Source organism: Saimiri boliviensis, chromosome 2, assembly GCF_048565385.1.
Source record: "Saimiri boliviensis isolate mSaiBol1 chromosome 2, mSaiBol1.pri, whole genome shotgun sequence".
NCBI classification, from domain to species: Eukaryota; Metazoa; Chordata; class Mammalia; order Primates; family Cebidae; genus Saimiri; species Saimiri boliviensis.
Window position 1 is genome coordinate 141,011,682 of NC_133450.1, and position 24,522 is coordinate 141,036,203.

Sequence of the window (24,522 nt, forward strand, 5' to 3'; positions counted from 1 at the left end):
CACTGTTCTGATCAGCCCAGAACTCCAGAGTGGGCAAGAAAGGGGGCATCACCTGGTCCAGAACCCCACAGGTGTGGGGAGTGGGGCCTATCCAGGGACCCATGTGGCAGAAAACCTGTCCGTGCATGAAGACCCCACCGTCAGGATGCTTCTTCCCGAGTGCAGCCCTCCACAGAAGCCAAGCTGCAGGCCCAGCTTCCTGCCCTGGGTCCCAGGCCGGTGCCCAGCAGCAAAGCAGCGCTCATGATGGAAAGAGCGATTGTGACCTGCTCCCGAGAGCTGGCACTGGGCTTCCCGCGCCAGGGAGGCCTCCAGATGCTCACCAACATACAGCCCTGCCAGACAGCACATCACCAGAGCGCCTGTCCCCCAGCCTTGCAGGCCAGACTGTCAGCTCCCAGCAAGTTCATGAGGCCTCAGTCTCGCTGCCTGAAGAGTGAGGCTAATCACACCCATCTTTACAAATGGGCAGAAAAGGTCGTAAGGCTTGTCGGTAAAGCACCTGGCAGTGGCTGCCTCCGAGAGTGGTGGCTCTTGTCATCCTTGTCACCAACATCGTCACCTGGCAGGGTTCTTTTTGGGACTGCCCTATTGGTGGGGCGACAGGGTTTTAGAGATGAAGTTTCAGGCTGGTTACCTAAGACCCCGAGGCTCCGGAGGTCAGGAACCCTGGGTTCCAGTTTGTAGAGACGTGGGCCCAGTGCTGGGTGAGGGAGAAGGGGACCGCAGCTGAAGGGACCAGCACAAGGTGACCGAAGTGAGAATCCAAGTGGCGGGAGAGTGATGCTGGGGCCAGGAGGAGGTGGTGGGCAGGACACAAGGGCCGGCCTCCTGAGTGTCCTCTGGGGACCCTGCTGGTCCTCCCAGGCCTGGCGGCCACATGGCTGTGCACATCCCCAGTGAAGAGGGGGATGTCGCTGCTGATGGAATCCAGGCACTACGCAGAAGCAACAAGGGTGACCCTTGGGGGTTCCCCACCCGGCACAGCACCAGAGTGCGCCCCCAGCCAGCACAGACCTCAGTGCTCAGGGCCTGTGGCAGAAGTCTGAGGCCTCCCGGGGTCTTCCTTCCTTGGGGGATGCCAGGGGCTTCTCTTTCCTCCAGTGTCCGCCCTTTTCAGGGATGGGATGGGGGTTTGAGAGCTCCGCCCTACATCCCAGCCAGGACCTGACCTAGAACCGCAGTGCGGGTGCCCGTCTCCCAGCATGCCCGCAGTCCTCTTGCCGGCCCAGTAGCATTTTGGGAAGGAGAAAGCAGCCTCCTGGCCGTCGAATATTTCCATGCACAGGGAGCTGTCAGGGCAGGGGCCTGTTGGTTGCACCCTGCAGCCTACTGGGAAAAATGGACGGGCTCACTGCAGCCTCGAGCTGCTCATTAAACCTGTGGCATGCGTGCGTGTGTGTGCACCGTCCAGGCTCCTGATCTACGGGGAGTACTGCAGCCACATGGAGCACGCCCAGAACACGCTGAACCAGCTCTTGGCCAACCGGGAGGACTTCAGGCAGAAAGTCGAGGTGAGTGCTACCAGGCACTGGCGCTGGCCCTGGCCCCGAGGTGGCAGCTTGCAGGCAGGACCTCGTTAGGTACCAGCCTCTCTCTTGCCCATTTGTTGGGAAGGTGGTGATGGGGGTGGTGATGGGGTGGTGACGTGCTGGTCTTTTCTCCTTTGCATCGTGTTGGGTTGGGGAGTGGGCCGGGTGGAGGTCACCATCCCAGGCCAGGACGCAGCCAGACTCCCCAAGGAGAAAGGGCTTTGGAACTGAATCTCACTCAGCTGGAGGCTCTGGCTGACCCCTGACCCTGGCCTCTGCTGGCCCCAGGGAGCCTCAGATGACATTTGCTGGTAACTTGAGGCCCCCCCCACCCCACATCCATCCTCACCCCAAGTCCCATCAGCATCTAGTGTTTCTCACGTCAGCCCCTCCCAGTCCCTCCTGCTCCCAGCTGAGTTTCCAGGCTCCCTCTGGTCAGTGCACCCTGTCTTCTGCATGGAGCCTGGTGTGGAGTCCACCAGCTCTGGCAGTGGTGGAGGCCGCGTGCCCCAATGGAGAGGCAGGATGCCCCCCAAGTCCAGGCGATGAATGGGGGAACTTCCTGGTTCCTGGGAGCGGCCCCACAGCTCATTGCAAGTTGGCGCCCACCTTGCTTCTCCCAGAGGCCAGGCCAGAGAGGGACTGGTCCGTGGGGGTGCCCTGCTGCCCTTCTCCAAAAGACCTGGCCTGGCGGAGCAGTCAGAGCCACGCCCAGGCAGGCCCGGCAGGTCCCTGTAGCATCATATGTGTCTCACTGCGTCCCAGTGTGGCCAGTGCAGACATGGTGAAGTGGGAGAGGTGGCGCGTCCCCACCCCTGTGTTGTGAAGCCCACCCCTCTGCACACACCTGGTGCATGGACTGGTTCTGGGAGCCCGGCCAGAGAAGGACCAAACGTCTGGGCCCGAGTTCTGGGCTTAGGTCTCCCCTCTCCAGACGAGGGGACAGGTGGGTTCAGGCTTTCCCCAGGGAGGGGCTCTCCCATCGCCTTGTCGCCCTAGCAGGAGTGCACGCTGAAGGTCCAGGATGGAAAATTCAAGCTGCAAGACCTGCTGGTGGTCCCCATGCAGAGGGTGCTCAAATACCACCTGCTTTTGAAGGTGAGGCTCTGGGCCCCGCGTGCCCGTGGGTGTCATCACTGCAGCAGTCAGGTGAGGGCCGGCAGCTTCCAGGAGGTGCGGGACACAGCCCACAGACAGATGAAGTTGAATGTCAGCAGAGAGGTTTGGGCTTGGCTCATAACCGCTGCTCAGTGCACGTGGTGAACGATTATCACAGTGAATACACACAGAAAAGCCATGACTGAAATCACTGATGAGGTCAGATAACTGAAAGAGACAGAAAAGCGCCCCACACCAGAAATAAGAAGGCCCTGTGGTTGATCTCTGCACGGCAGAAATGGAAATGGAAGGCCGTCAGGAAGGACAGACCTGGGAGGGAAGGCAGTGGTTTCTGCGAGGCACCTCGGAAGACGCATTCCCGTGAACTGCGGGCCCGGCTCCTTGCGTTTTGCTGCCTTCGTGTCCTTTCTCACTGTCACTCCCTTTGTCCACAAGATTTGGGAGTGCCCCTGCCAAGAAGTGGGGTGTCCCCTGTGCGAGGGGTCACTATCTGTCTTTTGCTGTCGGGCAGCCAATCCAAGCCTGGGCCAGCAGGTGGGGGTGGTGTTCTTCTGAGCACTTTGTTCTCTTTACACCCCCTGCACTAGGTAGGGGCCAGGGCAGAGGCCAGGACCCCCGAGTGGTAACATGTGATACCCTTCTCACCCTTCCAGGAACTTCTAAGCCATTCTGCAGAACGGCCCGAGAGACAGCAGCTCAAAGAAGCATTGGAAGCCATGCAGGTGGGTGGGTAAACTGAGGCAGGGAGAAGCCGTCGTGCAGCTTAGCACACCCTGCTAATTCTTGGACTGAATTGGGCTCATTAATAAGCCGTGATTGTGACCGTAGACTCTTCCCGGGACAGCAGGAGTTGGGGCGGGACAGGGAAGGGTAGTGGGTGAGACCCATCGGAGGTAGAGGTGATGGGTGGAGGGTGCTGCAGGTCACATGCTCCCTCAGGTGTCCCGAGTCCTAACCTCCCTGTCCAACAAGACCTCCATTCAGCCTCCCCTCCTCCTGCTTCCGCCCCAGGCACTGGGCTTCTCACTTCCAGCCCTGAGGCTTCTGCTTCTAAAATGCCAGCCCCAGTGCCGTCTCTCTGCTACCTGCCCGGGCAGCTCCTTCGCCCTGGCTGTTTTGAGGTCGCGCTGCCCCATCCAGCCATGCCTCCCTCTCTCCCCTTGTCTGGCCGAGTTTAGCTCGTGTCACTCCGTTGCTCGGAAACCACCCGTGGCTCCCACTGCCCACGAAGCAGGCACTCCAGGCCTTCTGCAGGCACACGTGATCGCGCCACCTCCGGGTTCTGGCTCAGGCTGTACCTTCCTCCTCATTCTGCCTTTCCTGCCTTTGCAACGGACAGGACATTCTCCAGGGAGGATCACCCCCCACTGGGTTCCGTCCCCAAGGAACCGGCTTCCCCGTGGGTGGTACTCTCCCTCCTGGACACACCTGGTCATGCCAGCCCCTTCCCAGCCAGGCCTGTGTCAGCCATGGTCACCTGTGTCCCAGGCCAGGCCTGGTGACCAACATGTGGTAGGTCCCCTCCAGCTGCAGCTGGGTAGAGGGACCACGACTACCCCAACATTTCCCTCATCAGGAGCTCAGGGCATCTCTGCCGACGCCCTCATGGCTGCGGCCCTGCCCTCTGACATCTGGCCCCTGCCCTCTGGGCAGCCCCCTAGGCTTTGAGCCACCTTTTTCTTTCCTGGGTACCTCATTTAAGGAGCTCCCTCTGGGTGGGGGAGGGGCAGTCATCTGTCTCCATCTATAGCTGCTGTCTGGCTGTGGCGGGAGTGGGACCAGCACTTGGTCGCCCATGCTGAGAGGTTCTCTGAGCAGACCTTGTGCTCTGGGAGAAATTTACTCCAAATCCTGTGGGCACTCGTGTGTGGGCACGGAAGCCAGTCCCGGAGACCTTCAGATTCTGTGCCGCTCAGCTCTGCTGGGCAGCGAGCGCCCGAGGAGTCCTCTGGGAAAGCGATGCCTCTTTCCGTGACGGGCTGACATAACTCTCCGTGTCAGCTCTGTGGCCCGCAAACCGTCCTCTCTTAACACCTGCCCTGGGCTGTCTGCCGTGAGCCACGGTGTGTGAGCCAGCTCGGATGCGGCCTCGGGGTGTCTGAGACAGTGACAGCAGGTGCAGTGGGCCGTGCACCCAGCCCCTGAGTGTGGTCTTGCGTTTCACACTCTCAGCATGTGGTTTCTGGCTGGCGGGTGGCTCTGAGTCCTTCGATGAGACAGTTTCCCAGGAGTGTCGCCCACAGTGCCGCCCAAATAACTCCATGACATGCTACTGCCTTTCTGAGAACCCCCGCGACACGTGTCTGCCTGAGAACCCCCACCTGTCTGAGAACCCCTGCAACACGCGTCCGCCTGTCTGAGAACCTCCGTGACACGCGTCCGCCTGTCTGAGAACCTCTGTGACACACGTCTGCCTGTTTGAGAACCCCCGTGACACGCGTCTGCCTGTCTGAGAACCTCCGAGCCTCATGAGACTTCAGGGCTGGAGGGATTTCGGAAGTCTTTAGATTGATTTCCAGTTTATATAGGAAGTCATTCTATATAAACAGCCACCATGGGAGTCGTCACTGTACCTGGGCTTGATTCCCTCTAGGGACTGAGAGCTCACTCCTTATAAGGCAGTGTCTTTGAGAGTTGGCCACCCTGCCTCTGTGGGCCTGAGGTTTGTCTCCATAGGAATTGTGGTTTTAGGTCCAAGCTCCATGAACTGACTGCAGTCCTGCCTCTGTATCAAAGTGCAGATATCTCCTTCACCTGCTCATTCATTCCGGCAACTTCCATCTGCTCCTCTTTCGTGCCAGGCATTGGGCCAGGTGCATGCAGGGGCCACGGTGGCACGCAGGAGCTGTAATGTTTCTGCCATGAGGCTCTGAGCTTTGTCCCCGCCATTGGGGTCCTTGTCTCTGGGAATTTATCTCTCATTTTAAAGGCTAGTGTATAGGAAAACAAAACTCCCCTTTCAGACAGCAGCTGCAGCCTCCCCAGGAAGGGCCATCCTGCATGGAGGGTTGGGGGGCCGACACGAGGGCCTCTAGGAACCAGGAAGGGCTGGAGGGATGGGAACCTGCTGACGAGCTGACCTGGCTCATTTGCATTTCGGGGAATTCCGCCGGCGGCTCTGGGTGGGCAGGGCCGGGACCGCCTGCCTGGCTGTCTCCCTTGGGGTCCACTGTGAGCCAGGTCCAGGGACTGAGTTTTCTGGACTGAAGTGGGCACCGCTCCCTGGTGGCCAGCATGAGGATCGCAGCATGACCAACGGAGCAGAGTAGGGATGGCCAGACCCCTGGAGAGAGGGACTTTCTGACCCCTCATTCTGTCCAGGCTCCAATGATAGGCTGTGGCTTGGAGAGGCCGGGGAGCAGGGAGCTTCCTAAGAACGGGGAGATAGTTCAGCCCAAGCTAGGTGGCTTTTCCGTGGTCTGTGGCTCCGACACACAGGGCTGTTTCCCTCTGCAAGGATGTTTAAGGGGGACCACGTGATGGGGTAGAAAGAAGCGGCACCATCCAGGAGTCTGGGGTTCCTGTCGTCGTCACCGATGAGGTGTGGCTCTTGGTGTGGTCCCTTCCCTGCCTCACTTTCCTCATCTGTCATGCAGAGGTGATGCTTCTTAGCCCTCTTGCTTGAGGGCAGCCTCGCCGGCAGGATGGAGGAAGGAGATCTGGAAATGCCGGGTGCCTGGATGCTGGGTGGGGGGGCTCCTTGGGGGCTGTCCTGCATGCATGTGCATGCACACAAATGCTCACACACCCTGCACAGCACAGCTTGCTCACACACACAATCACATTCACAATCACACACACCCAGCAGAACCCACTCAAACATGCTTACACACACACACTCCACCCAGTACAGGCCACTTACATACACATGCCCATACACATACAATCACACCCCACCTGGCACAACCCGATCTCACACACACAATCACACAATCACACACCCTACCCAGTACAGCCCACTTACATACACACCCCACCCAGCACAACCTGCTCACACATTCACAATCACACATACACCACACCCAGTACAGCCCACTCACACACACATACACAATCACACTCAAAATCACACACACCCCACCTAGCACCTGCTCACACAATCACACACCCCACCCAGCACAGCCTGCTCAATTACACACACCCCACTCAGCACAACCCACTCTTAAGCACAATCATGTACTCCACCCAGTATAGCCCGCTCATACATACATGCTAACACACAGAATCACACAATCACACACCCCCCACCCAGCACAACCTGCTCATACACAAAATCACACACCCCACCCAGTACAGCCCACTTACACACACATGCTCACACAGTCACTCACACACATACATACCACAGCACAGCCCGCTCACATACACACACATACTCACATGTGCATGCACCCCACCCAGCACACCTCACTCACACATGCCCACACAATCACACACACACACACCACCCAGCACAGCTCACTCACATGCAAACACAGACAATCACATCCCCACCCAGTACAGCTTGCTCACACACACACACAAACAACCCCACCCAGCACAGCTCACACACACAATCACACACACAATCACTGACAACCCCCACTCAGCACAGCTCACTCACACACACACACACACACACTCAGCACAGCTCACTCACACATACACAATCACACAGCCCCACCCACCACAGCTCACTCACACATATACACACAGAGTCATACAATCACACACCCTCACCCCACACAGCTCACTCATACACACACACATACCCACCCAGCACAGCTCACACACACACACCACAGCTCACACACACAATCACATACACTCCCACCCAGCACAGCTCACACACAGTCACACACACTCCCACCCAACACAGCTCACACACACAGTCACACACACACACACCCAGCACAGTTCACAATCACACACCCAGTACAGCTCACACACATGCTCACACTCCCACCCAGCACAGCTCACACACACACACAGTCACTAACACACCCCCCACCCAGCATGGCTCACACACACATAGTCACACACATCCCCACCCAGCACAGCTGATACACACACACACAATCACACACTCACACCCCCACCCAGCACAGCTCACACAGTCTCACACACACACACACACACCCCCAGCACAGCTCACATAGTCACAATCACATACACTCCCACCCAGCACAGCTCACACACACACACAGTCACACACACCCCCACCCAGCATGGCTCACACACACACAGTCACAAACACACACACACACACACCCACCCAGCACAGCTGACACACACTCACACACACAATCACATACACCCCACCCAGCACAGCTCACTCACATACACAGTCACACACACACACAGTCACACAATCACACACACCCCCCACCCAGCACAGCTCACACACACAGTCACACACACAATCACACACTCCCACCCAGCACAGTTCACACACAGTCACACACACAATCACACACACCCAGCACAGTTCACACACAATCACACACACACCCAGTACAGCTCACACACACACACCCCCACCCAGCACAGCTCACACACACACACAGTCACTCACACACACCTCCACCCAGCATGGCTCACACACACACAGTCACAAACACACACACACCCCCACCCAGCACAGCTGACACACACACACACAATCACATACACACACCCCACCCAGCACAGCTCACTCACATACACAGTCACACACACAGTCACACAATCACACACACCCCCCACCCAGCACAGCTCACACACACAGTCACACACACAATCACACACTCCCACCCAGCACAGTTCACACACAGTCACACACACAATCACACACACCCAGCACAGTTCACACACAATCACACACACACCCAGTACAGCTCACACACACACACCCCCACCCAGCACAGCTCACACAAACACACAGTCACTCACACACACCTCCACCCAGCATGGCTCACACACACACAGTCACAAACACACACACACCCCCACCCAGCACAGCTGACACACACACACACAATCACATACACACACCCCACCCAGCACAGCTCACTCACATACACAGTCACACACACACACAGTCACACAATCACACACACACCCCACCCAGCACAGCCCACTCACTCCCTGCTCCTCTTTTCCAGGACTTGGCCATGTACATCAATGAAGTTAAACGGGACAAGGAGACCTTGAGGAAAATCAGCGAATTTCAGAGCTCCATAGAAAACCTGGTGAGTGGGACTGACTCTTCAGGCTAGGGAAGGTCCTTGAGGACGACTCCTACGAAGTCACGCTCACAGCCCAACACTGAGCGAGCTCCGTGGGCAGCCCCGCTGGGGCTGCCCGTGCAGGGGGTGGTGCTGGCAGCTTCTGAGTTGGACCTTGGACCCCCAGCATCCACGCTCCCTTGCCCACCACAGCCAACCCAAATGTCCTGTGCACTGAAGACAACCTCTGCTCAGGGAGCAGGGAGGGGTGGGGGGGGACTGTATTCATTGCCCCGTCCCCCTTTTCTCTCCCCACCAGCCTAGACAGAAGACTCCCTCAAGTACCAGAGGAGAGCTGTGGCTCCCAGGGGCAGGAGACACCCCCAGTCCTTGGACCCCTGGCCCACCCTCACCTTGTCTGTCCCCTCCAGGGGAAATGGACAGGGTTTGGTCCGAGGCTCGGTGGGGCCGGCTCGCCTCTGCTCCTCAGACCCCATCAGGCAGGGCTGCCATCTCCCGGGACTCCCCAGAACCTGGCCCATGCTGCCGAGTCAGTCACCTCGTCCTGCCTGGGGAGAGGGGAGATGCCACCCCAGGAAGCAAACTTCCCTGGTCTGTGCTGACCAGAGCCAGCTTCCCAGGATCTGCTGGTTCTAACCCGGGCTTCCCAGGATCTGCTGGTTCTAACCCGGGCTTCCCAAGGATCTGCTGGTTCTAACGCGGGCTTCTCGCCACAGCACTGCTGACGTTTGGGGCGGGATCGTTCATGGCTGTGGGACCTGCCTATGTGTCACAGGATGTGGAGCAGTGTCCCTGGCTGCCACCCACCAGATGCCAGTAACACCTCCACCCCCGCAAGTGAAGCCAACTGAATACACCTCTGGACATTGCAAGAGGATCCCTTGGGTGGCAGAATTACCCCTGCAAATCGCAAACTTTTTTTTTTTTTTTTTTTGAGACAGACTATCACTCTGTCACCCAGGCTGGAGTGCAGTGGCGCAATCTCAGCCCACTGCAACCTCCACCTCCGCAGTTAAAGCGGTTCTCCTGCCTCAGCCTCCCAAGTAGCTGGAATTACAGGCGCCTGCCACCACGCCCAGCTAATTTTTTTTATTTTTAGTAGAGACAGGGTTTCACCGTGTTGATTAGGCTGGTCTCGAACTCCTGACCTTGTGATTGCCCATCTCAGCCTCCCAAAGTGCTGGGACCACAGGCGTGAGCCACGTGAATCACAAACATTTTCACCCTGGTGATTTCACTTGCATGAGGCTGTGGCAGAGAAAGCCCTCCAGAGCCCAGCCCACGCCCACCCAGTGTCAGCAGCACAAAGAGAGCACCCTCCACAAACAGGGTATGAAAAAGCATCCGTGATACGTTGGCAATGAAAGAAAAAGAAGAAGCTGCCTAATGGCATTGTGATACTGCCCCCTTCATCTTTCAATTTACAAAGAAATAAGACGTCTGAGGGCAGAGGAAGACGAGGACAGCTGCGCCCTGACCGTCAGCGCCTGGCGGGGCTGTGCTGCCGCGAGCTCCTGTGCAAATCGTTCGCAAATGCTGTATAGTGAGCAGGGCATGAGCAGAAAAGTGCGTTTTATTTTGTTTTTTAAGTTTTTACATGGGAGTAATGCTTGTTCCTTAAACGACAAGAACAGGCCGGGTGCGGTGGCTCATGCCTGTAATCCCAACACTCTGGGAGGCTGAGGCGGAAGGATTCCTTGAGGTCAAGAGTTTGAGACCAGCCTGGCCAACAGGGTGAAACCCTGTCTCTACTAAAAATAGAAAAATTAGCCAGGCATGGTGGCAGGCACCTGTCATCCCAGCTGCTTGGGAGGCTGAGACAGGAGAATCGCTTGAACCCGGAAGGCGGAGGTTGCAGTGAGCTGAGATTGCACCACTACACTCCAGCCTGGGTGACTGGGTGACCGAGTGAGACTCTGTCTCATAAACAGCAAGAAGAATAAAACAGCATGGCCAGCAGGCGTCAAGCGTCCCCATGAGCCAGGCCCTGCACCCAGTCCTGGCTCTGAAGCCCATGACCACAGGGAAGGTGGTGCCTTTGTGTTCCGCGCCTGAGAGCTGGGGTCGGAGGCCTGGAGAAGCTGACCAAGGCTACGTGGCACCAAAGCTGCCCTTGCGGCCTCTGGGGCTGAGACGTTGGAAGGAGACGCTAAGCCTGTGCCTGGAGCACCGCCAGGCAGGGCCCTGTTCATGTCTCAAAGCATTTTCCTCCGCCTTTTCCTGTCTGCGTGGACACTTGGAAAGCCACGCAGGGAACATGTCAAGAGATGCTGTCTCTGAATCAGAAGAGTCACAGAGACACAAACCAAACAGACAATGGAAACGAAACCTCAGGAAGCCACACGGGTCTGAGTGGAAGCTCAGCCTTGGCAGGACCCCGGCCCCACCTGCCCTGCAGCAGATGGGCGCTGTTTCTCTCCTGAACATGGGTTCTCGGGCTTGGGCATCTGGCTTTTCCTACCAGGCCCCTCTTGGGGCTCCACGCAGCGGCGGCCTGTGAACAGAACCAGCCATCAATTGCCCTTTGTCCCCAGAGCTGAAGGCAGCCCTTTGGCGGGACTGGCCAGGGAAGGGACAGAAGCTGCCAGTCCCTGCGCCCTCCCTCGTCCGCTGTGAGCACCAGCTGTGAGCCCCGGGGGCTGTTTCCCTTTGTCCTGCCCCCGCTGCCTGTGGGGAGCCCCCTCGGCGCGCTGCCCCAGCCCCGGCTGACGGCCCCTCTCCTTCTTCCCAGCAAGTGAAACTGGAGGAATTTGGAAGACCAAAGATTGATGGGGAACTGAAAGTTCGGTCCATAGTCAACCACACCAAGCAGGACAGGTGAGCAGGGCGGGCTGGGTGCCGCCCCACCAGTGTTGGGCTCTCCCTGTCCGGGAGCTGCTCCTAAGGGCTCTGGAAGCAGGGCCTTCCTGTGGAAAGAGCTGCCTGGCGGTGGCTTTGTGTTGTTCAGTTTTAATTGCTTCCTTCCTTCTCGTCAGTGAGCGGGCGCCACAGCCGTGGGGCTTTTGTGCCCGTGGCAGGCACCAGGCTGGGGTGGGGGAGCCAAAGGCCTGGAGGGCCAGGCCCTGCACTGCCAAGGCTCAGCCTCCAGGGCCCCGAGACAGGCCCAGGGTGGCCAAATGAGCTCTTTGCCAAATGACTGTGGAAGAGTGTCCAGGCCCACGGCGGCCCGGGCTTGTCCAGGGCCCTCTGTGTGCACCTACTGTGTGCTGCGGCACGGCTCTCCGTGTGCACCTACTGCATGCTTATCCAGCGCCCTCCGTGTGCACCTACTGCGTGCTTGTCCAGGGCCCTCCGTGTGCACCTACTGCGTGCTTGTCCAGGGCCCTCCGTGTGCACCTACTGCGTGCTTGTCCAGGGCCCTCTGTGTGCACCTACTGTGTGCTGCGGCAGGGCTCTCCGTGTGCACCTACTTTGTGCTTGTCCAGGGCCCTCTGTTTGCACCTACTGCGAGCTGGGGCACAGCCCTCCGTGTGCACCTACTGTGTGCTTGTCCAGGGTCCTCCGTGTGCACCTACTGTGTGCTTGTCCAGGGCCCTCCGTGCGCACCTACTGCACGCTGGGGCACGGCCCTCTGTGTGTACCTACTGTGTGCTTGTCCAGGGCCCTCCGTGTGCATCTACTGCACACTGGGGCAGGGCCCTCCATGTGCACCTACTGTGTGCTTGTCCAGGGCCCTCCGTGTGCACCTACTGCGTGCTTGTCCAGGGCCCTCCATGTGCACCTACTGCGTGCTTGTGCAGGGCCCTCCATGTGCACCTACTGTATGCTACAGCTGGGGCCACAGCAGATCCGGGTCCCTAACCCTTGAGGCTCTCAGTCCAGTGCAGGATCAACTGGGAGTGGCCGTCAAGGGTTAGTGATGTGTGGAAGGCCGGCTTGGGGGGTGCAGGAGCCCCCGAAAGGCTCCCAGCACAGCCTCAGTCATGGGGGTAGGGAGCCGAGGAAGGCTTTCTGGAGAAGCAGTGTGGGAATAGCTGAGACCTGACCAAGGCCCGGCGTTAGCCCCGTGAGCCGGGGGAGGGCAGGGCTTGCTGGGAGAGGGTGTCGAGTGCCAGAGCCTCAGGCTCAGCCCCCGCTGCCAGCCTCGGAGCAGAGTGCACAGTGCTGGGGTGCTGACGCCCCGCTGCGCTGCCCGGCCCAGGTACTTGTTCCTGTTTGACAAGGTGGTCATCGTCTGTAAGAGGAAGGGCTACAGCTACGAGCTCAAAGAGATCATCGAGCTGCTCTTCCACAAGATGACCGACGACCCCATGAACAACAAGGACGTCAAGAAGGTGGGGCCTTCCGGGTCCACCCCCCATTTCCCCCGGGAGGGGAACGTGGGGGTGGCCTGGAGAGAGGCACTGGGTTCTGGACCCCAGGTTAAGGGGACTCGAAGTCAGCTGCTGATGCTGGCTGCGTGGGCGTGGGTGGGCTGATGCTGGCCGGGTGGGCGTGGGTGGGCTGATGCTGGCTGCGTGGGCGTGGGTGGGCTGATGCTGGCTGCGTGGGCGTGAGTGGGTGTGAGTGGGGGGCCCGCCCTACAGGAAGCCTCCCCTGAGTCACTGTCTGGCCATCGTGACCACTGCTCATAGCAGGCCTGCTCTGAGCTGGGCCCAGTGCCCACCAGAATCCCGCTCCCCAGTGAGACGACTGAAGCAGAGGGGAGAGGCCTGCCCAAAGCCTGTAGTGAGGGTGGGGCTTTCAACCTTGGCTTTCCATCTGGCCAGCCTGACTCCAGCGCGTGTTGTCCTTTGTAGCAAGCAGGCTTTCCTCTCCCGTCCCACCCTGCGGTGCTTGGAGGAGGACTGTGGGTGGGTCTGGCTTGTCCAAGACTCTACGGGCAGCTGGCCGGGGCCTGTGGCTGCTGGGGCGGGGCCAGGGCTGCAGGGGCGGGACCAGGGCTGCCGGGGTGGTGCTGGGGCTGCTGGGGCGGGGCTGGGGCTGCTGGGGCGGGGCTAGGGCTGCAGGGGTGGGGCCGGGGCTGCTGGGGCGGGGCCGGGGCTGCAGGGGTGGGGCTGGGGCTGCTGGGGGTGGGGCCGGAGCTGCTGGGGCGGGGCCGGGGCTGCAGGGGTGGGGCTGGGGCTGCCAGGGGGCGGGGCCAGGGCTCCGGGGTTGTTGCCAGGTTCTCTGGTTCAGTCCTGCTTCATCTGAGGCTTCTGCCCATGGCACTTGAGCACCTACCATGTGCAAGAGGGGGAGGGCAGAAACCCATGTTCTGAAAGTCCAGGCCCTGGTCTTCAGGGCTGGCAGTGTGGCGCTGCTACAGACCCAGCGAGTGCAAGCTGGATGAGCTGTTGAGGTGACCACCCCCCCCGCCCTGATACCCTAAACAAGTAACTGGGCACGAGGCAGTCCCAGCTTCCAGCACCCAACCCTCTGGAAACCAGGTCCTTTCCCCAGTGATTGCCCCGCCCCCAGCCTAGGCAGTGGGTGGCGGTGTCCCACCTGCCAGGGCTCCCGGCACCCCACTGCGGCACCCCCCACAGGGTTGGGCTGAGTCTCTCACTGACTGTCTCCCCCTTCCTCTCCTCATGCTTCCTAGTCTCACGGGAAGATGGTAAGCACCTGGCACCCAGGTCCTCCCACCTGCCTCACTCATCCCAGCCTGGCACTGGCACTTCTGCCCAGAGCCAGGGCACCCAGGGGCCTGAAGGGCCTGGCACATGGTTTTCTTCATCCTTCTCTCACTCTCCTGATGGTGAAATGATCTGTATTCATGGTGAAAGACTTGCCCACTAAGGCAGTGAGGAAGGAAAGCCCATCCACCCTCAGTCCCTGGAGGCCAGGGGTCAGAGGCCGGGGGTCAGAGGCCAGGGTTTTTTGGTCTCGCTTAAGCTCTTCACCATCCTTTTTGTTCTTCTGTGTTCGCTCCCTCTTCCCTCCCTGTTCCTCCCTTTTCCTCTCTCTTTCCTGATTTCCTTCCTCCTCATATCCCCAGTCTACTCTCCCTCCCTCCCTTCCTCTTTCCCACCATCTTTTGTAACCAGTGAGTTCCTATTTGCCAAACTCTTCCTCCTGGACCACTTTGAAAGCCCTTTGCCTGAGAGCTTGGAAAGATGACGAGGCTTGTGGGGTGGCCGAAGGGGAGTCTCAGGGAAGGGAGCAGCTGTGGGCCGCTCAGTGGAGGATGGCTTTGCGGAGGAGGCCCGCGCCTGTGGCTGTTCCCTGCGGAGGGTGCCCGGGCCCGTGGCTGTTCCCTGCGGAGGGTGCCCGGGCCCTCGGGCTGTTCCTGCCTTTTTTGTTGTTGTTACTATACTTGAGAGAAGTGAGTTTTTTTAGCATCACATTTAGGAAGTGAAAGGGGGTGGTTAGGCTTGGCAGAGGGGCCCTGGTGAAGCCCTGTGCTCCTACGCCCCGGGGACCTGCTCCACTGTACGCGCATCTCCATGTGCACACGGTGGAGCATCCGTGCACACAGGCACAGGCAGGAGGGTGTGTCTCCCTATGCATGTGTGTGTGCACCCGTGGGAGAGCACACAGCACAGGGGCACAAGCATCCTACACGTTAAACGTGTGTGTACCTGCAGGGACAGAGACAAGTGTGTGCGTGCACATGTGCATGCCCACAGGAGCACAGGGCACACTCAGGCACAGGCGCCCGTGCAGAGATGCGCGCAGGCACGAGGCAGGTCCACACACATGCAGGAGCACGCCACTGTGTGTGCACAGAGGAAGGTGCAGCGCATGTGTTCTCACGTGAGGATGTGGGCACACAGCTATGCGTGCGTGCATTCAGAGGCACATGCATGCACATACAGCGTGGGCAAGAGTGCATGTACACACATGAGAACATGTGTTCGCACAGGCACAGGCAACTAAGCATGTAGGTGTATCCACACGTACAGCACAGACGAGAGTCCCCGTGTACGTGTGCCTGGAGGTCTGAAGCCGTGTCCGTTGCAAGCATGTCTCCTCTCCCCTCTGCAGTGGTCCTACGGCTTCTACCTAATTCACCTGCAAGGAAAGCAGGGCTTCCAGTTTTTCTGCAAAACAGAAGACATGAAGAGGAAGTGGATGGAGCAGTTTGAGATGGCCATGTGAGTCCGGGGGCAGCCCCAGGTGCTGCTCAGATGAGTTGTATCAGGGGTGGAAGCCCAGGTGGACTCTCAGATCAGGGGCGGTGGAAGGTAAAATTGGAATGTCAGGGGCATACACAGCCTCCGTCACCCTGGGATGCCAGCCTACCTTGGCGACATCCCTTTTAACAACTGATCCAGCATGAGAGGCTCTCCCTCTGCCACAGCCTGTCTCAGGCGGGCTCCACTGTCCTGCTGGAATGAACCATGCCACCCTTGAGGCTGAGCCTTGCGTGCCTGGCACGCAGAGCGGTGACCTGCTGGGAGTGGCCATGATGCCAGAGGATTCCTGGTGCCCCAGTCTTCAGGGTCTTATGGGCTGGTGGCTTGACACCTGTTTTTGAAGTCAGATAAGTATATTTCCATGAACTCCAGAGGTACCCCTAGATACGTGAACAGAAAGATGGTGAGTGGGTTCCCCGCACACTGACGCTGGGGGTGGGCAGGGTCGCCTGAGCTCTGCGGGCAGGTGAGCTGGGGCCTTCGGGCAGGTGCGCTCCCTCCCTGACCATTTCCTCTGGTGAAATGGAGAGGGGAAGGCCTGTGTTCTGGCCTTTTAGGGAGGATCAGATGGGAACCACTGGACACATCAGGACCTGGCTGATGGGAATAGACAGCCAGCGGCTTTGCATCCAGGCTGTGTGTGTGTGTGTGTGTGTGTGTGTGTGTGTGTGTGTCGAGACGGTTCCTAGGGCATCTCCTCTTCCACCATTCACTTTCCGTGGCCTGTAGCTTTCTCCCCAACATTCTGTTGTGGAAAAGTTCAAGTGCTCATGGAAGGTGAAGCCACATGGTGTTGAATAGCCACCTTCTCACCGTCCGCGTCACCCGACTCTGCCCAGGCGTCTAGCAGCAGGTCTGTGTCAAAGTAAATTGCATACCAGTGCAGCCCCGCTAAGTACCTCAGGGGGCCCAGTATTGTAGTGTAGCTTCTGAAATTTCAAGGTTATATCCAACGAGGCAAACACATCTGAAGTATGATTTCTGAGTTTTGACAAGCGGCCACACCTGCCCGCATCCAATCCCAGTCAAGACGTTAGACTACTGGCCCCACCTGGAAGGTTCTCTCAGGCCAGTGCCGCAGGGTGTTCAAGCGTCCTCTCTGACCTGCCTTCTGCCAGCAGGGAGTCTGGGCCCCGAGGCTGCCCCATGTTGGGGACAGAGCCAGGCTTGGAGTTCAGGCCCTCCGGCTTTCTGCATGGCCTGGGTCTGGAGCCAGCTGGTTCCCAGGATGGCCACATCAGGAGGCTCCGGAATCTGGTGGGTGAAGCATCTGCTCTCTTTCCCTCCTGCCAGGTCAAACATCAAGCCGGACAAAGCCAATGCCAACCACCACAGTTTCCAGATGTACACATTTGACAAGACCACCAACTGCAAAGCCTGCAAAATGTTCCTCAGGTGCGGGAAACCGCCTCCTTCAGCCCTCGCCTCGCTCCACACCCACCCCAGGCCCCCGAGGGAGCTGTGTTCTGTCGGTCCCGAGTTCCCTGGGCGAGGCCCTGAGGGGTTAAGGGAGTATATCCCACAAGAGTCAGGCCTGTGCCAGGCATGGCTCATGCCTGTAGTCCCCAGCACTTTGAGAGGTTGAGGCAAGCGAATCATGTGAGCCCAGGAGTTCAAGAGCAGGCTGGCAACATGGCAAAACCCAGTCTGCACCAAAAATGCGGAAGTCAGCCGGGCGTGTTGGCCTGCACCTGTGGTCCCAGCTACTCAGGAGGCTGATGTGGGAGATTTGATTAAGCCCTGGAGGTTGAGCTGTGATTAAGTCACTGTGCTCCAGCCTGGGTGACAGAGTGAGGCCCTGTCTCAAAAGAAAAAGAAAAAAAGAAAAAAAAAAAAAAAAAAAACTCAGCCAAGCCCTTGGAGTTTCAGATCTAGCCAGGAGGTAGTTGTTCCTGGGTGCCCAGGGACACTGTGTGGGGCGGGGAGCCAGCCTGGAGGAGGTGGGGACGCAGGTGTCAGGCTGCCTAGTAAGGGAGGGTCCTGGATGCTCAGGGCTGTGAGGGATGTGTGCACTGGGAGGCAGCCCGCCAGGTGAGCCTGGGTGGGGACAAGGGCCTTTACCGTGGCAGAGAGGCGTGAGGAGCTGGACCCAGCCCTGACGTCACCTCCTGCCCTCCCTTGTGCAGGGGCACCTTCTACCAGGGTTACCTGTGTACCAAGTGCGGCGTTGGGGCACACAAGGAGTGCCTGGAGGTCATGCCTCCCTGCAAGATCAGTGAGTACTGCCCCCAGTCCCTGGCCACGCCCACTCCCTTCTGCCCACTACCACCCGGGTACCGGGCCTCAGCCACAGCCTCCCACGGGACAGGGGGCAGATGAGGATATTGATGCTCATGTGCCCCAGGGCACCTGCCACACACCACACACTCATCAGCAGACACAGCCAGGACGAATTCCATTCCAAGCCGTCTCTAATTGGTACTCGAGGACCCCTCCCCATCTCCTGCATCCCCTGCCCCACTCGAGGAGGAAGCTTCCAGAATCTGTGCCCCAAACCCGGCACAGAACATTCTCGGCAGGTGCATGGAGGTCTCTCATCACAGAAACACCAGTCACTCTCGGTTCTCCTGGTGGGTGAGGCCTGGCTGTCACTAGCTATAACCATGTTAGTAAATGGTTCAGACACACACACATGCACACGTACACACGTGGCATTTACATGGTTCCTTTCTGTTCATGCCCATTTAGGGAAGCTTGAGGCTCATTTGAGCCAGGCTGGCAGTGGGCAGAGGCAGGTATAGCCCCTGCACCCTGGAGGTACCTCTGAAGCATCTTGGGTCGGGGGACATACATTTGGGCTTGTGCCCAGCTCAGGGCAGCTGGACAGCGGTGCAAAGCCTGAGACGGTTCTCTCCAGAGAGGTTTCAGACATCAGGATGTCACCTCCATCATCGGCCCCAGGCAGGCTTGAAACCTTCAGCGATTTGTTTAGCACTTAGCAGTGGAGCTTCCATTCAACCAAGAGCCCCCTGTGGCCCCAGGCTGAGTCTCCCTGGGCCTCTTGGAAGGGTCTTGAGACAGAAAAACAAGTCAAGCCAGCTTGTCACCCCGAAATGCCATTGCCCAGAACGTATTTTGAGCTGTGACTTTAGATCAATAGTTAATTCATCATTTACTGTGAGTGCCAGCCCAGTACCCTGTGCTGGGAAGAGGGTCAGAAGGTCAGCCCAGACCCTCTCGTGCCCACCACAGGCCCGGTGCAACCCCCCCGCTGTGTGCAGGATCCCACAGCCCCTGGAGTTTGTGCTGGAGGATTCCGCAGCAGCCTGTGCCTGAATGCAGCTTTTCAGCTGTGCCCATCAATACTGCCCTCTTGTGGCTGCCTGTCCCTCTCCCAGACGACGGGCTGCCACTGCTAAGAACGTTTTTTAATTCTTCTGATTCTAAAAGTAATATCCTTAATTTATCAAAAATTTGGAGAAAAAAAAATGAATTTTTAAAAAAATCATCATCCGTGACCTTACCTAGAAATAATGAAAGGCAATACTTTAGTATATTTCCTTCCAAGTTTTCTTTTTTTGTAATTTTTGTTTCCCACCTACCCATTATTAATTACTGATTTTCCATAGAAAGTTTGGAAAGTGTAGAGAAGGGTAAAGGAGGAAAGAAAAAAAACCCCTGCTGTCCCCAGGCAAAGCCGGCTGCCACCAGGCCCTGGGCACGTCCTGCTTTCTGCAGACACACATGCCCATCTACCCACTCGTTTCTTTATGGTTTTGAAGTTTTTTCTTTTTCTTTCTTTTTCTTTTCTTTCTTTTTCTTTTTTTTTTTTTTTGATGTGGAGCCTCACTCTGTCACCCAGGCTGGAGTACAATGGCGTGATACTGGCTCACTGCACCTCCGCCTCCCAGGTTCAGACCAGTCTCCTGCCTCAGCCTTCAGAGAAGCTGAGACTACAGGTGCATGCCGCCATGCCCGGCTAATTTTTGTATTTTTAGTAGAGATGGCGTTTCATCATGTTGGCCAGGGTGGTCTCGAACTCCTGACCTTGTGATCCGCCCACCTCGGCCTCCCAGATTGCTGGGACTACAGGTGTGAGCCACCACACCCAGCCGAATTTTTCTTAATAGTTGGGGTCCCCTCAGATAGGCAGCTACAGGGCTTTTGGAAGCCAGCATTGCTGTCAGGTTCTCCCATGTCCTGGCAGCTCCTGGCTGGCACCAGCTGCATTCTCACGGGCCTGGGACACCACCAAGGGCTTCTCATCCCTCTCCTGGGGTACACTGTCCTTGCCACATGTAGCCATTTTTCCCTGCAGAATGTCCAAGCTGCCTTCCCTTCCCTCCAGGATTCTACCTTTGCTCTGGGGTTCAGCTCTGGGCAGTGTTCCTCAGACCGTGGTGGCCTTCACCTCTGGGCTCTGCCCAGGCAGGCTTAACTGTTTGCTACCATGGAGGCCGAGATGCTCCGGAGGGATGCTGGCCTCTCCTGAGAGCCTTTCCTCTGGGAAGCCCTTATGAGGCACAGGCGTTGCTACTGTGCAGCTGGCCTCCGCAGCACTGCCTGCCTGCCCCTGGACCCCTGCCTGCTGAGCTGGAACCTATTCTCTAGTGTCTGTGGATACCTCTGTCTGCCCAGAGCTGTCTGCACTGTGACTGCTGGGTGGTGTGGAGGTCACGTCAGCCGTGCGTGTGAGCTGTTGGGGTCCTTGCCTTCTCTGGTGGTGGGTGGCGGCCAGCTTGGCAGATAGCTGGGCCCTAAAGGGTCTTGGGGGCATTTGCCCTCCTCCTGACATGCTGAGGTCTTGTGTCCTTAAGCGTGCCAGCACCTGGGTGTCTGAGCTGAGGATGGCTGGCGGGCACCATGCATACCCATGCCTCCTCATCACGTGCCCCAGCAGGCATCACTAAGTGATTGTGGAAATCTCCCCTTCGAGTGCCAGCTACCACCCAGTGATCCAGGCAGCTGCTACCATTCAAAAGAGGCGGCCCAGGCAGGACAACCTTTTTGCCCTCTCAGGTCTATTACCCAGTCTGGGTTCTCCCACGGGCCCCCTAAAGCCAGAGCTCAGAATTCGCTGCCAGCAGTTACAGAGGCTTTCGCAGCCATGAGCTCGGACCTGTGTGTCCATGATCCATGTCCGAGAAAGACCACTTTGTAGCTGGGCTCCCTGTCTTCAGCTCGGCCCAGAGGCTCAGGCTGGTGCGAGTGAGAGCCGCGCGGGGCCTTGGCGTCAGCGGGCTCCCCTCTAACGCCTGGTCTGCTTCCTTTCCAGCTTCTCCTGCCGATCTGGTGAGTCTCCAAACTGTTTCCCCTCCATCTGCCCCACCCCCGCCACAGCCCTGTATGCCCGGAGCCAGAAAGACCCAACTATTTGCCTCTCACAATTCCTGGGGCCACCGGAGTGGTGAGAGGCAAGCAACTGGGTCTTGGATGAGCCACTTTCGGTCACAAGAGGCCTCTACTTTCCTTGGTGGGTGTCAGTAGAGTCCTCCTGGAGACCCCAGCGGGCTCTTCCTGGCCCAGCTGCCTCGTCAGTCGCTTGCCTGCTGGCTGCTCGCGGCTGTGGGTGCAGCTCTGGGACTTGCAGCAACCGAGTCCCCAGTTGGCTCAGAGCCCGCTGTTTAGCTGATGTGGGGATGGAGTCACTGAATTCATTTCCGGGGCCTTTGTGTGCCCCTCGAGCTGTGGGGTCCACGTGAACCAGCCGTGGTGGAGGAGGGAAACTTAGTCATATTTGGCACTGTGTGTCCCAGATGGAGGCTACAAAGCCTGGGCTCAGAGTGAGTGGTCAGGACAGGCTTCCTGGAGGAGGCAGGAGCTCGTGGTAAGGAGTGGGAGAGGGAAGGGCACAGAGGTGGAGTGTATTGCCAGGGAGTGGAGGTCCACAGAGGTGGAGTGTATTGCCAGGGTCGGGGGTTCGCACAGGGAACAGCGTCCCTCCCCTCCCTTGCTCCTTGACCCCTCTATCTGGGAATGAGTAGGACAGGGAGGGCGGGGTGGGTCAGTGCTCCCTTCCCTCGTCACCGTGTCACTGTGTTCTGTCCTTGTCCTCACAGGACGCCTCTGGAGCAGGGCCAGGTGAGTCTTCTGGACTTGGCCCCTCTGCTGTCTCCCATGTCACCCGTCACCTGGGAGCTGAGCCAGGGCCTGGGTGTGGTGATGGCCGGGTCTGCCCAGCCCCCCACGGCTCCAGGCTCTGGATGCTGCCCCCTGGGCCCTGCCCTCCCGCCTCTCCCACCTCCTGGCGCCTTCTTGGGAGTTGGCTCTGTTTCTGATAAGGCAATGCCGGGCTGTGGGGACAGAACCCAGCCTGCAGAGGGGCAAGGGCCTTCCAGCCAGGGAGGGGCACCAAGCTGCAGCCAGAGACCTGAGATCAAAATGTGCTGTTGTCCCCCCACCATATCCTCCGTCCCCCCGACCTCATCCTCCGTCCCCCCCACCTCGTCCTCTGTCCCCACCACGTCCCCTGTCCCCCACCGCGCCCTCCATCCCCCCACCTCGTCCCCGTCCCCCCACCACATCCCCGTCCCCTCACCACGTCCCCCGTTCCCCCACCTCATCTTCCGTCCCCCCACCTCGTCCTCCGTCCCCCCGCCTCGTCTCCCGTCCCCCCGCCTCGTCTCCCGTCCCCCTGCCGCGTCCCCCATCCCCTTGCCGCATCCCCCGTCCCCCCACCTCGTCCCTCGTCCCCCGACCACATCCCCCATCCCCCCACCTCGTCCCCTGTTCCCCCCACCTCATCCCCATCCCCCCACAACATCCCCCGTCCCCCGAACACATCCCCCGTCCCCCGAACACATCCCCCGTCCCGCCACCTCGTCCCCCGTTCCCCCCACCTCGTCCCCCATCCCCCCACCGCGTCCCCGTCCCCCCACCTCGTCCCCCATCCCCCACCACGTCCCCCGTCCCCCCACCTCGTCCCCTGTGCCCCCACCGCATCCCCCGTCCCCCCACCGCATCCCCCGTCCCCCCACCGCATCCCCCGTCCCCCCAGATCGTCCCCCGCCCCCCCACCACGTCCCCCGTCCCCCCACCACATCCCCCATCCCCCCACCGCGTCCCCCGTCCCCCCACCGCGTCCCCCGTCCCCCCACATCGTCCCCCATTCCCCCACTGCGTCTCCCGTCCCCCTACCGCGTCCCCTGTTCCCTGGCTGCCTTGCTGTGGGTAGCTTAATGGAAACATGCTTGTAGACATGGTACGTAGAAAGCATCGTGTTCTCTGCAAACTTCAGTGCAGTCAGGCAGCGCTCAGCACAGCCTCAGCCCTGTCGGCAGGGACCAGGCGGGAGCTGGGCTGGGCCAGACGTGGGCTCCTTGAGGGCCATGGGCAGGGCTGGGTCAGAGCGAGGCTTGTCTACGAGCGGCCTCCAGACCCCATTTCGGGCTCCGGGCACGTCTGCGAGCTCTGGCCGTGGGCAGGCCGCTGGGCCTGCTGACCCGCTGCCCTGTCTTGCGTTCCACGAAGCTGCTTCCTGGTCACAGATCTGAAAGGCGTTTGGAAGAAGACACAAAGTGCCTTCTGAAAATAAGCTTCTGTTGCCACAGTGACCCCTGAATCTGTTTATTGCATAAATAGTTTACTTGTGATATTTAGGGTTTACGGAGGGGAGACGCGGGTGCAGGGGTGTGTGTGCCGGGGTGGGCTGCTGGCCCGGCCCAAGTCAGTCACTGAATGAGCTGCTGAGTCACCGAGTGAGCTGCCCTGTCCTTTGCAGGTCCCAAGATGGTGGCCATGCAGAATTACCATGGCAACCCAGCCCCTCCCGGGAAGCCTGTGCTGACCTTCCAGACAGGCGACGTGCTTGAGCTGCTGAGGGGCGACCCCGAGTCTCCGTGGTGGGAGGTGGGTCCTGGGGCCTGGGAGGGTGGAGGGTCCCCGGCTCCAGCTCCTCCCTGCTCCTTGGGGCGGAAGTACGACGTCCTGCACATCCCCAGGCAGGGGCAGAGGCCAAGGCAGAGGATGAGGGACCACCAGGGAGGAGGAGGCACGGGCTGGCTGGCAAGGCCTCTCCTGCCTCAGTACCTCCCTTCTGCGCCGGGTCTTCACGGGGTGTCTGCTTTCTCATGGTAGGGGACGCAGCGTCCCTTCCTGGGAGAGGCCCTCTTGCCCAGGCGCCCAAGGCCTGTCCCCTTTGGCCCATCCTTCCTGATTCTGCTGTGTCTCTTAGGCCTTCCCCAGGCCTCTGCCCTGGCCATGCCATGCCCACCCTCCTCCCACCCCTGCCTCAGCTCAGGCCAGAAACCTTGGCAGCATCAGGGGGTGAGCAGGCGGGGTCACTCCTTCCCCAAGTGGGCACAGGTGGCGTTGTCATGATGTGGTTTACGGTTCTGAGCCAGAAATGTGCGGTTCTGTTTGCAAGGCCCTCAGTGGAGGCTTTTGTGGTGTTCATCCCTCTGAGCCTTCAGCAGATGGCTGGGCTGGAAAGGGTCCTGGGAACACATGCCCTCCTCCTGACACGCTGAGGCCCCGTGCCCTTGAGCATGCTGGCACCCAAGTATCTGAGCCAAGGACTCAGACATCCGCTCCTGGGCCCCTCCACCAAGCCTAGTGCTCAAGGGAGCCCCAAGACCCACAGGTCAGCAGAGCACCACAGGGGATCGGGGGTGCTTAGCCCAGCAAGGCAGCCTCCTGCAGGAGCCGGTGTTAGAGCTGAATGTC

General features: G+C 59.2%; 1 protein-coding gene across 5 annotated transcripts in view; it reads left to right on the forward strand.

Moving 5' to 3' along the window:
* Positions 1–24,522, forward strand: part of VAV2 (vav guanine nucleotide exchange factor 2) — a 213,086-nt gene that overhangs the window by 175,067 nt on the left and 13,497 nt on the right. For 2 of the 5 annotated variants that reach the window (XM_039461205.2, XM_074394538.1), the window contains exons 9-21: positions 1,415–1,514; positions 2,535–2,630; positions 3,305–3,373; positions 8,774–8,860; positions 11,589–11,674; positions 12,999–13,131; positions 14,382–14,396; positions 15,767–15,876; positions 17,212–17,313; positions 18,045–18,133; positions 21,134–21,150; positions 21,918–21,939; positions 23,579–23,706. In XM_039461205.2, coding sequence (XP_039317139.1) covers positions 1,415–1,514; positions 2,535–2,630; positions 3,305–3,373; positions 8,774–8,860; positions 11,589–11,674; positions 12,999–13,131; positions 14,382–14,396; positions 15,767–15,876; positions 17,212–17,313; positions 18,045–18,133; positions 21,134–21,150; positions 21,918–21,939; positions 23,579–23,706 — 1,054 coding nt within the window. The remainder of the gene's footprint in view (positions 1–1,414; positions 1,515–2,534; positions 2,631–3,304; positions 3,374–8,773; positions 8,861–11,588; positions 11,675–12,998; positions 13,132–14,381; positions 14,397–15,766; positions 15,877–17,211; positions 17,314–18,044; positions 18,134–21,133; positions 21,151–21,917; positions 21,940–23,578; positions 23,707–24,522) is intronic. The other 3 variants (XM_039461207.2, XM_039461209.2, XM_074394539.1) reach the window with 2 other exon arrangements.